Source organism: Eschrichtius robustus, chromosome 6, assembly GCF_028021215.1.
Source record: "Eschrichtius robustus isolate mEscRob2 chromosome 6, mEscRob2.pri, whole genome shotgun sequence".
In the NCBI taxonomy this organism is placed as follows: domain Eukaryota; kingdom Metazoa; phylum Chordata; class Mammalia; order Artiodactyla; family Eschrichtiidae; genus Eschrichtius; species Eschrichtius robustus.
The window spans coordinates 6,141,155-6,153,286 of NC_090829.1; the positions used below are offsets into that span (position 1 = coordinate 6,141,155).

Sequence of the window (12,132 nt, forward strand, 5' to 3'; positions counted from 1 at the left end):
ATATATACTCATTGATTCATTATGTATGTAGGTATGTACTGCTCACCAGAACATTGCTTGCCCTACTCTCATTTATGGTATCTTCATACAAAGCAGAAAGCATTAGGTCACTATATTGCAGGGGACATGGGTGAAAGTGAACCCCAGGACAGTCTCACTGCTACCACCACCACTACCGCATGGTTCTCTGACTCCGTATTTCAGCCTCTCCCGTCTTCTCACAAAACGTTGACTTTTTTCTCTCTCCTTAATATGTTGAGATGTGAACATTTTCATTGCTGTGCATAAGAAAATGAGATTCAAAGTGGGGAACCTAAGTGGTAAAAATATGCATTTTTAAATATTGGACTCAGTAAAGGTATCATTTTACAAGAGAGAAACGTATGGCTCTAAACCTGTTCCGTATGTGCATTGCCTCTTATTGAAGACATGGGTGATTGACACGGAGCTGGAGAGCATCTTTTCTTCATTGATATGGAATGATTCTGAGAGGCTGGCCCAAGAACCAGAAGTTAAGAATTTCTCTTTTTTTCTATGCTTCCAGAACTGATAACAATCTAATAAATACAATTAGGAAGGTGAAACCCCTAAATCAGGATTTAGAAAACCAGGATGGCAGAAAGGACATCAATGATTACAAGAGAAAATTTCATAGCAAAAACATATGGCTAAATGAGAAAAGTAAAGCATACTTATCAACTCCAAGGAGAAGGAAGTTGTGAGCAAAGTTTTTGAGAGCAAACTGCCATCCTGAATTTTAGTGTTTATAAAAAAGCAAATCTTGATAAGTAGAATTACATTAGTTATGTGGGACAGCCAAAAGATGCGACTGGTTTAATAAAAAGAAGGGTTTCTTTACAGTGTATCTGCTTAGCTGGTGAATCCCCCCTTTTTTTACTCATTTGTTTATATTTGAAATTTCATAGCCAATCAGTGTGAACTTTGCTATTCTAATAGGGCTTTTTCTTCCAGAGTCATTAAGATCTCTATACAATTACTCTTCCTCTTTGATCCTAAACCCCATAACCAGGAAAGCTTGTTTGTATTCTATTTAGAAAGTGGGCATTTAATTAGTGGCACTTCTGTAAACACACCATGTTTAAACTTATTACACTTGTTACACCTCACCTCCAACTATACCTGTAGCAACTAAATCACTCTTCCTCATCAGCTATCATTTATGTCTTATTAGCATCAAGAGGAAATGAAAAGAAGTCACACCCATTTAATTTCATCTCAGGACTTTTGAGTTTAGTTCCTGTACTGATGGTGCTTATTTGTAAAACAGGACATTATAAAAAGATGAGTGATTAAGTAATGTTATATAAGGTGATCAGAGCACATTGTTACAGTGTTCTATGTCATAAGCATATTTCAAGTATAATCTCTGGAAGAACTGCATTCAAACTCGGCATCACATCATGTTGTGTTATTGTATCGTTTCTTGGAGGAGATTACTAGCTAAGATTTTTCCCCCTCTTTTTTCTTTCTTTTTTTCTAAATATTCCTGGCAGGTACTAAGCACAAAACGATGCTAGAAGCTCGGAATGGAAGTGGGACTATCAAAGCCTTCCCTAGGGTAGGTGTGAAAGGCAAAGGACCAGTGAATAAGGGGAATACAGGCCTGCAGAACAAAACGTTTCACTGTGAAATCTGTGATGTGCACGTCAACTCGGAAACACAACTTAAACAGGTAGGCGGTACCCATTCTAGAAGTGAAAGCAGATGGGGGTCACGCACGAGCAGAATGTGTGTTTCCTCTGTTCCCTTTCTTTTCTGTTTTTCTCTCCCATCCGTCCATCCATCCATCCATCCATCCGTCCATCCATCCATCCACTTAGCTTCTTATTCACTCTCCTTATTTATTTATGCATATTTTGGTTGCTTAAAGGAATACTAAAATGTAATGGCTTCTAAGATCTTTCTGAAATTGCCTGAAGTGAGTCTGTGCTATTTTTATATATGAAGAGTGGGAGGAAAGGGGGTAGTAGATCTTTTCTTTACCAGGTTTCCCACTCAAAAGTGTTGATTTTCTTTAAAGGTCAAATTTCAATGTTGCATTTTTACTTGTTTAGATATTTACATGCTACCACTAATTTTGTGCTGTGCTCTTCTTTTATTTTATGTACTTTATTACATGGTGGTGTACTGTATTTCTAAATCCTGCAGCCACCTGCTAACAAGATGACTAATCCTGTTGCATTCACTTTTACTCTGAATAGCCTTCCAAAGAGATCAGTTCTACGTTTCTAGTTGAAGTCCCAGCCCTCATATTGTGTTGTGTTATATATGCATACATACATTCTTGCACTGATTTTTACACACCTTAGTTATTTATCTTTAGAATTTAAGGGGTTGACATTTGGCTGTACAAATGTGAGGATAAATATTAGTATGGAAATAAATTCATGCCCGCCTGGCCATCTTTGTTTATTTGCACATAAAATTCCTTCAGACATTTCTTTCCTCTGTAAATGTCCATAAAACGAGATCTGTGCAGTAATAAGGAAAAAGGCTGGGAAAAAGAAGACCCTGCTATTTGTTTAAAATAGACTAAAATGGCTAGCACAAAGGTATCTCTCCTCAAAGCATCAGTATCCGAGGACAAAAGTGCACGCTCTTTTATTTTTGTCTTTCTTCAACTTGCATGAAATAATTAATATCCTGCCCCAGGTTAAAACAATATTTATGAGGGGTTTGGGGGATAATTTTTTTAAAGCTGTCATTTTTAATTGCTTTTAATAGCATATTAGCAGTAGAAGGCACAAAGACAGAGCTGCTGGGAAGCCCCCGAAACCTAAATACAGTCCCTACAACAAACTGCAGAAGGCAGCACATCCGCTGGGGGTGAGTGTCCTTTTTTCTTCCCAATAGAGAGTAGCCTTTCTTTCTTTTTTTTTTTTTAATAAATTTATTTATTTATTTATATTTTATTTTTGGCTGCGTTGGGTCTTTGTTGCTGCACACAGGCTTTCTCTAGTTGTGGTGAGCGGGGGCTACTCTTGGTTGCGGAGCGCGGGCTTCTCACTGCGGTGGCCTCCCTTGTTGCGGAGCATGGGCTCTAGGTGCCGGGCTTCAGTAGTTGTGGCACGCAGGCTCAGTAGTTGTAGCTCGCGGGCTCTAGAGTGCAGGCTCAGTAGTTGTGGCACACGGGCTTAGTTGCTCCGTGGCATGTGGGATCTTCCCGGACCAGGGCTCGAAGCTGTGTGCCCTGCATTGGCAGGTGGATTCTTAACCACTGCGCCACCAGGGAAGCCTGAGAGTAGCCTTTCATGTCCTGCAGTCTACTCACTGAACTTGGATATTTTTTTGTCACTCAGTGAAATGAATGGAAGATACCTAAGTAAAGACAATTGATTTGAAATTCCAACTCCTACTCCACCAACAGAATCATTGGTTTCATGAGTTGTTTGAGTGTTTTGTCACCATTAGCCAAAGTCTGGCATCTTATCTTTTTAGTTGGGCACAGGTTTACAACAGAGCATGGGGATGGGAGGAAAACCAAACTCTTTTGTGTCAGGTAGGTAATCGCATGAAATCTGAACTTGAGGTTAGTGGATACTATTAGGAAAAGGTCGGTGAAAACAGGTTCTTGCATCTCCTTTTTAAGGTCTTCAGGAGACAAAACACCAGTATTGTTGATTTCCTCAACAATTTTGTCTTTTGAATAACACACTCTCAAAGGCATGGCTCCTTTTTAAAAATTATTCACCTAAGGACACTATCTAAGGCCTGGGAAATATTTCCTGAGACATGCCCTCTTGTTTTAGATTAGTAAACATATTAGTACTGATGTCCTGACCTAGAATTTTTGTAGGATTTTAGGGGAAGTCTGTAAACCTCCTGACATCTTAAGCTAATATTTATAAGCATATGCTTTTGTTCTGGTTGAAATGACCATAGCTTACATCTAAGAGACCCAGGGCTCTGCACTGTTTAGCTGTAATAAACTATAACTGTGTGCATAAAAAAATTAAGATGAAGAACAATTGATCTACAGTGTGTGCTGAATTATGCATTTTGAAATCTGTTTTCTTCAAAATAGATCTTATTAATAATCAATGCTACTGTGTGCTGCTGACACATGAAAATACAGTTAAAGGAAAACTGCAGTCATCCATTATGAGACCTCAGAATGAGTTGACCCAATTAATTTAGTAGCATCACCCATTTTTATGCAAATGAAGTCATTGTACTCTCTTGCATAGAATCAATTTTAGCTGCATTGAGTGGCTGTGAATTCTGCATGGAGCTGATGTTTCAGCACCACTAGTCATAACCTGAGTGCGATTTCTGACCTGTGTAGATGCAGCTTTCAACAATCAAGTGAATGGTTCTTAAATAAACAGAGAAGTCAAATTGTGTTAATGTTAGCTTCCAAACCTCCTGCTTAACTCTCACTGTTACTATTTCCATAAATGGGACCATTCCCTTCCTGAGAACAGCCATCTTACTAATGCTACTAGTCAGAGAATGAACTGATTTTATATAGTAGGTTTGAGAGAATGTTCCTACCAATGAAAGCAAAACACGTCAAATTTTTTGGGAAGATAAGTTTTCTTTGCTTCTTTATTGAAAGTGGAATTTCGTTATTTTTACGTCTCTTGATTGGTACTCACACACCTTACTATGCTACTCACTTGACATACTTGCATAGTCTAATAGTAGCTGACAGCATTAATTAATCTCTCTTTAAAAATGTCTGTACCCTGCTAGTTAAAATGTGTGTAAAGAGTGCAGTAAAAAATTCCCTGTTTTTTCTCAAGATGAATACTTTCCTCACGAGGTATATTTATCACAAAAAATAAAATAGAGAGCTGGAACTCCTGGCTCGGGGTCTCTTCCCTCCGCCATCACTAAACTGCCCTGGAGCCTGAAGGGAGAGTGGCCTCACTGAGGCTGCCGGCTCTGGAGGGGCCCCAGCAGCCAAAGCTACGACAGTCCTGGAGACCGTGGGCCAGATCACTCATCTTGGGGTAAGCCAGCTGCCATGTCATGAGGACACTCAAGCAGCCCTAAGGAGAGATCCATGTAGCAATAAACTGAGGCCTCCTACCTACAACCACATGACCATGTGGATGACAGGCTCTTGGTGCTCCAGCCAGGCATCAGGGCTGTACCTCTGAGGTGGGAGAGCCAAGTTCAGGACACTGGTCCACAAAAGACCTCCCAGCTCCACTCAACGACTAGCAAGCTACAATGCTGGACACCCTATGCCAAACAACTAGCAAGACAAGAACACAGCCCCATCCTTTAGCAGAGAGGCTGTCTAAAATCATAAAAAAGCCACAGACACCCCAAAACACACCACCAGACATGGACCTGCCCACCAGAAAGACAAGATCCAGCCTCATCCACCAGAACACAGGCCCTAGTCCCCTCCACCAGGAAGCCTACACAACCCACTGAACCAAACTTATCCACTGGAGACAGACACCAAAAACAACAGGAACTACGAACCTGCAGCCTGCAAAAAGGAGACTCCACACACAGTAAGTTAAGCAAAATGAGAAGACAGAGAAACATACAGCAGAAGAAGGAGCAAGGCTAAAACCCACCAGACCTAACAAATGAAGAGGAAATAGGCAGTCTACCTGAAAAAGAATTCAGAATAATGATAGTAAAGATGATCCAAAATCTTGGAAACAGAATGGAGAAAATACAAGAAACGTTTAACAAGGACCTAGAAGAACTAAAGAGCAAACAAACAGTGATGAACAACACAATAAATGAAATTAAAAATTCTCTAGAAGGGATCAATAGCAGAATAACTGAGGCAGAAGAACGGATAACTGACCTAGAAGATAAAATAGTGGAAATAACTACTGCAGAGCAGAATACAGAAAAAAAAATGAAAAGAATTGAGGACAGTCACAGAGACCTCTGGGACAACATTAAACACACCGACATTCGAATTATAGGGGTCCCAGAAGAAGAAGATAAAAAGAAAGTGACTGAGAAAATATTTGAAGAGATTATAGTTGAAAACTTCCCTAATATGGGAAAGGAAATAGTTAATAAAGTCCAGGAAGCAAAGAGAGTCCCATACAGGATAAATCCAAGGAGAAACACGCCAAGACACATATTAATCAAACTATCAAAAATTAAATACAAAGAAAAAATATTTAAAGCAGCAAGGGAAAAACAACAAATAACACAAAGGGAATCCCCATAAGGTGAACAGCTGATCTTTCAGCAGAAACTCTGCAAGCCAGAAGGGAGTGGCAGGACATTTTTAAAGTGATGAAAGGGAAAAACCTACAACCAAGGTTACTCTGCCCAGCAAGGATCTCATGCAGATTTGATGGAGAAATTAAAACCTTTACAGACGAGCAAAGCTAAGAGAATGCAGCACCACCAAACCAGCTTTACAACAAATGCTAAAGGAACTTCTCTAGGGAGGAAACAGAAGAGAAGGAAAAGACCTACAATAACAAACCCAAAACAATTAAGAAAATGGTAATAGGAACATACATATCAATAATTACCTTAAATGTAAATGGATTAAATGCTCCAACCAAAAGACACAGACTGGCTGAATGGATGCAAAAAAAATACCCGCATATATGCTGTCTACAAGAGACCCACCTCAGACCTAGGGGCACATACAGACTGAAAGTGAGGGGATGGAAAAAGATATTCCATGCAGATGGAAATCAAAAGAAAGATGGAGTAGCAATTCTCATATCACACAAAATAGACTTTAAAACAAAAGCTATTACGAGAGACAAAGAAGGACACTACATAATGATCAAGGGATGAATCCAAGAAGAAGATATAACAATTGTAAATATTTATGCACCCAACATAGGAGCACCTCAGTACATAAGGCAAATACTAAGAGCCATAAAAGGGGAAATCAGCAGTAACACAATCATAGTAGGGAACTTTAACACCCCACTTTCACCAATGGACAGATCATCCAAAATGAAAATAAATAAGGAAACACAAGCTTTAAATGATACATTAAACAAGATGAACTTAATTGATATTTATAGGACATTCCATCCCCAAACAACGGAATACACTTTCTTCTCAAGTGCTCATGGAACATTCTCCAGGATAGATCATATCTTGGGTCAGGAATCAAGCCTTGGTAAATTTAAGAAAATTGAAATCGGATCAAGTATCTTTTCCGACCACAATGCTATAAGACTAGATATCAGTTACAGGAAAAAAACTGTAAAAAATAAAAACACATGGAGGCTACACAATACACTACTTAATAACCAAGAGATCACTGAAGAAATCAAAGAGGAAATCAAAAAATACCTAGAAACAAATGGCAATGAAACACGACAACCCAAAACCTATGGGATGCAGCAAAAGCAGTTCTAAGAGGGAAGTTTATAGCAATACAATCCTACCTTAAGAAACAAGAAATATCTCAAATAAACAACCTAACCTTACACCTAAAGCAATTAGAGAAAGAAGAACAGAAAAACCCCAAAGTTAGCAGAAGGAAAGTTATCATAAAGATCAGATCAGAAATAAATGAAAAAGAACTGAAGGAAACTATAGCAAACATCAATAAATCTAAAAGCTGGTTCTTTGAGAAGATAAACAAAAATGATAACCCATTAGCCAGACTTTTCAAGAGAAAAAAGGAGAAGACTCAAATCAATAGAATTAGAAATGAAAAAAGGAGAAGTAACCATTGACACAGCAGAAATACAAAGGATCATGAGAGATTACTACAACCAACTATATGCCAATAAAATGGACAACCTGGAAGAAATGGACAAATTCGTAGAAATGCACAACCTTCCAAGACTGAACCAGGAAGAAATAGAAAATATGAACAGACCAATCACAAGCACTGAAATTGAAACTGTGATTAAAAATCTTCCAGCAAAAGCCCAGGACCAGATGGCTTCACAGGCGAATTCTATCAAACATTTAGAGAAGAGCTAACACCTATCCTTCTCAAACTCTTCCTAAATATAGCAGACAGAGGAACACTCCCAAACTCATTCTACGAGGCCACCATCACCCTGATACCAAAACCAGGCAAAGATGTCACAAAGAAAGAAATCTATAGGCCAGTATCACTGACGAATATAGATGCAAAAATCCTCAACAAAATACTAGCAAATAGAATTCAACCGCACATTAAAAGGATCACACACCGTGATCAAGTGGGGTTTATCCCAGGAATGCAAGGATTCTTCAATATATGCAAATCAGTCAATGTGATACACCTTACTAAGAAACTGAAGGAGAAAAACCATATGATCATCTCAATAGATGCAGAGAAAGCTTTCGACAAAATTCAACACCAATTTATGATAAAAACCCTCCAGAAAGTAGGCTTAGAGGGAACTTTCCTCAACATAATAAAGGCCATATATGACAAACCCACAGCCAACATTGTCCTCAATGGTGAATAACTGAAACCATTTCCACTAAGATCAGGAACACGCAAGGTTGCCCACTCTCACCACTATTATTCAACATAGTTTTGAAAGTTTTAGCCACAGCAATCAGTGAAGAAAAAGAAATAAAAGGAATCCAAATTGGAAAAGAAGAAGTAAAGCTGTCACTCTGTGCAGATGGCATGATACTATACATAGAGAATCCCAAAGATGCTAGCAGAAAACTACTAGAACTAATCAATGAATTTGGTAAAGTAGCAGCATACAAAATGAATGCACAGAAATCTCTTGCATTACTATACACTAATGATGAAAAATCTGAAAGTGAAATTAAGAAAACACTCCCATTTACCATTGCAACAAAAAGAATAAAATATCTAGGAATAAACCTACCTAAGGAGACAAAAGACCTGTATGCAGAAAATTATAAGGCACTGATGAAAGAAATTAAAGATGATACAAATAGATGGAGAGATATACCATGTCCTTGGATTGGAAGAATCAACATTGTGAAAATGACTCTACTACCCAAAGCAATCTACAGATTCAATGCAATCTCTATCAAACTACCACTGGCATTTTTCACAGAACTAGAGCAAAAAATTTCACAATTTGTATGGAAACACAAAAGACCCCGAATAGCCAAAGCAATTTGCGAAAGAAAAACGGAGCTGGAGCAATCAGGCTCCCTGACTTCAGATTATACAACAAAGCTACAGTAATCAAGACAGTATGGTACTAGCACAAAAACAGAAATATAGATCAATGGAACAGGATAGAAGGCCCAGAGATACCCCCCCACACATATGGTCACCTTATCTTTGATAAAGGAGGCTAGAATATACAGTGGAGAAAAGACAGCCTCTTCAATAAGTGGTGCTGGGAAAACTGGACAGCTACATGTAAAAGAATGAAATTAGAACACTCCCTAACACCATACACAAAAATAAACTGAAAATGGATGAAAGACCTAAATGTAAGGCCAGACACTATCAAACTCTTAGAGGAAAACATAGGCAGAACACTATGACATAAATCACAGCAAGATCCTTTTGACCCACCTCCTAGAGAAATGGAAATAAAAACAAAAATATACAAATGGGACCTAATGAAACTTAAAGGCTTTTGCACAGCAAAGGAAACCATAAACAAAACGAAAAGACAACCCTCAGAATGGGAGAAAATAGTAACAAATGAAGCAACTAACAAAGGATTATTCTCCAAAATTTACAAGCAGCTCATGCAGCTCAATATAAAAAAAAAAAAAAACGAACCCAATCCAAAAATGGGCAGAACTAAATAGACATTTCTCCAAAGAAGATATACAGATTGCCAACAAACACATGAAAGAATGCTCAACATCATTAATCATTAGAGAAATGCAAATCAAAACTACAATGAGATATCATCTCACACCGGTCAGAATGGCCATCATCAAAAAATCTAGAAACAATAAATGCTGGAGAGGGTGTGGAGAAAAGGGAACCCTCTTGCACTGTTGGTGGGAATGTAAATTGATACAGCCACTATGGAGAACAGTATGGAGGTTCCTTAAAAAATTAAAAATAAAACTACTATATGACCCAGCAATCTCACTACTGGGCATATACCTTGAGAAAACCATAATTCAAAAAGAGTCATGTACCACAATGTTCCTTGCAGCTCTATTTACAATAGCCAGGACATGGAAGCAACCTAAATGTCCATTGACAGGTGAATGGATAAAGAAGATGTGGCACATATATACAACGGAATATTACTCAGCCATAAAAAGAAACGAAATTGAGTTATTTGTAGTGAGGTGGATGGAGCTAGAGTCTGTCATAGAGAGTGAAGTAAGTCAGAAAGAGAAAAACAAATACCGTATGCTAACACATATATATGGAATCTAAAAAAAAAAAAGGTCATGATGGACCTAGCGGCAAGTTGGGAATAAAGATGCAGACCTACTAGAGAATGGACTTGAGTATAGGGGAGGGGGAAGGGTAAGCTGGGACAAAGTGAGAGAGGGGCATGGACATATATACACTACCAAACATAAAATAGATAGCTAGTGGGAAGCAGCCTCAGAGCACAGGGAGATCAGCTCGGTGATCTGTGACCACCTAGAGGGGTGGGATAGGGAGGGTAGGAGGCAGGGAGATGCAAGAGGGAAGAGATATGGGGACATATGAACATGTATAACTGATTCACTTTGTTATAAAGCAGAAAGTAACACACCATTGTAAAGCAATTATACTCCAATAAAGATGTGAAAAAAATAAAATAAAATAAAGGACTTTCCTGGAGGACTTTGTAACATCCTAGGTCAAGCCATTTTCCGGGCTCTTCCAATTTTTCCAAAAGGAAAGATGTTCTACACTTTGCATTATTTTTTAAAATTTATTTTATTGAAATACAGTTGATTTACAATGGTGTGTTAATTTCTGCTGTACAGCAAAGTGATTCAGTTATACATATATATATAGTCTTTTTCGTGTTCTTTTCCATTTTGGTTTATCTCAGGATACTGAACATAGGTTTCCCACTTTGCGTGATTTTTATCATCAGTTCCCAGGTGTGAGTTTATCTTTGTAGTTGTTGACTGCTGTATTTTAAAAGCTGCTCACCCTTTTGGATTCTCATCGTAGACTCTAAGACTTCTGTTCATCTACTCTTTTTTTTTTCCCCCCCTCCCTTGCAGGTAAAATTAGTATTTTCAAAAGAACCTTCAAAGCCATTGGCTCCACGAATTCTACCAAACCCTCTGGCAGCTGCAGCGGCCGCTGCGGCTGTGGCAGTGAATTCCCCCTTCAGCCTCCGAACTGCTCCAGCAGCCACCCTGTTCCAGACTTCTGCAGTCCCTCCAGCCCTCCTGCGGCCAGCTCCTGGACCCATTCGGACCGCCCACACTCCTGTGCTGTTTGCTCCTTACTGAATTCCAAATGGGAGTAACTGTACTGCAATAATTTTTCAAAAAACACAAAACAAAAAGAGAACTATGCAGTGTTTATTTATAGTTTAAAGTATATCTGAAGAGCCAGGACTTTTGATAGTGAATTGAAAAGATTATTAAAAAAAAAAAAAAAAAAGGAGGGAGGTTTAGGGGTGGGATGGAGGGGTGGTATTTTCTCCAAATTAAAGCATTCCTCTTGAACATTGAGTGTTTTAGAAGTGATCTCCAGCATTGACTTGTAGTGGTATCTAGAACTTCTGAAGCCTTTGTGACTGTGCTTTTGGGCACTTGTTTCCCCCTGCATTGTCTTTCCTGCTTTATGAGACAACTATACATTGTCTAAGGGCATTAACTGGTTCCAATGTATATATAATAATTTACTCTGTAGATTAAAATAATACAAAAAAAAAAGAAAAAGAAAAAAACACAAAAAAACAAAAGCAACACTGTGAATAGTAGTACCCGTGCTGTTCCTCTTGCTATGACAGCAATTCCTGGGTATTTATCCCAACAAAAGTAGATACGGTAGATGTCTTGTAAAAACAATAGTGCTGTGTCTCAATCTATGCCACTAGGTGTTCAAGAATTGCAAAAGGTAGAACGAACAACTATTTCATGCCTGTAAGCAGTCAAAAACTAAACACCACCGGATGGTGTGGGGAAGGTCCCTGGTTCACATTCTCCCATCCTACCCAGCTTGGAGATGACTTTAAGTTCAGAATAAAAGAACAGGGCTAAGCATAGAGGTGGGAGAGATTAATAAAAATGGCTTCTTACAAAGTACTTTTCCCTCACCCTGGAACAGTGTTGCTGGAAATAGGA

General features: G+C 38.6%; 1 protein-coding gene across 2 annotated transcripts in view; it reads left to right on the forward strand.

Annotated features, from left to right (window-relative positions):
* Positions 1-11,492, forward strand: part of ZNF385D (zinc finger protein 385D) — a 315,750-nt gene extending 304,258 nt beyond the window's left edge. The window contains exons 6-8 of one of the 2 annotated variants that reach the window (XM_068547297.1): positions 1,515-1,693; positions 2,746-2,847; positions 11,059-11,492. In XM_068547297.1, the coding sequence (XP_068403398.1) occupies positions 1,515-1,693; positions 2,746-2,847; positions 11,059-11,292 (515 nt within the window). In that variant the 3' untranslated portion in view covers positions 11,293-11,492. The remainder of the gene's footprint in view (positions 1-1,514; positions 1,694-2,745; positions 2,848-11,058) is intronic. The other variant, XM_068547298.1, reaches the window with a different exon arrangement.
* Positions 11,493-12,132: the final 640 nt, after the last annotated feature.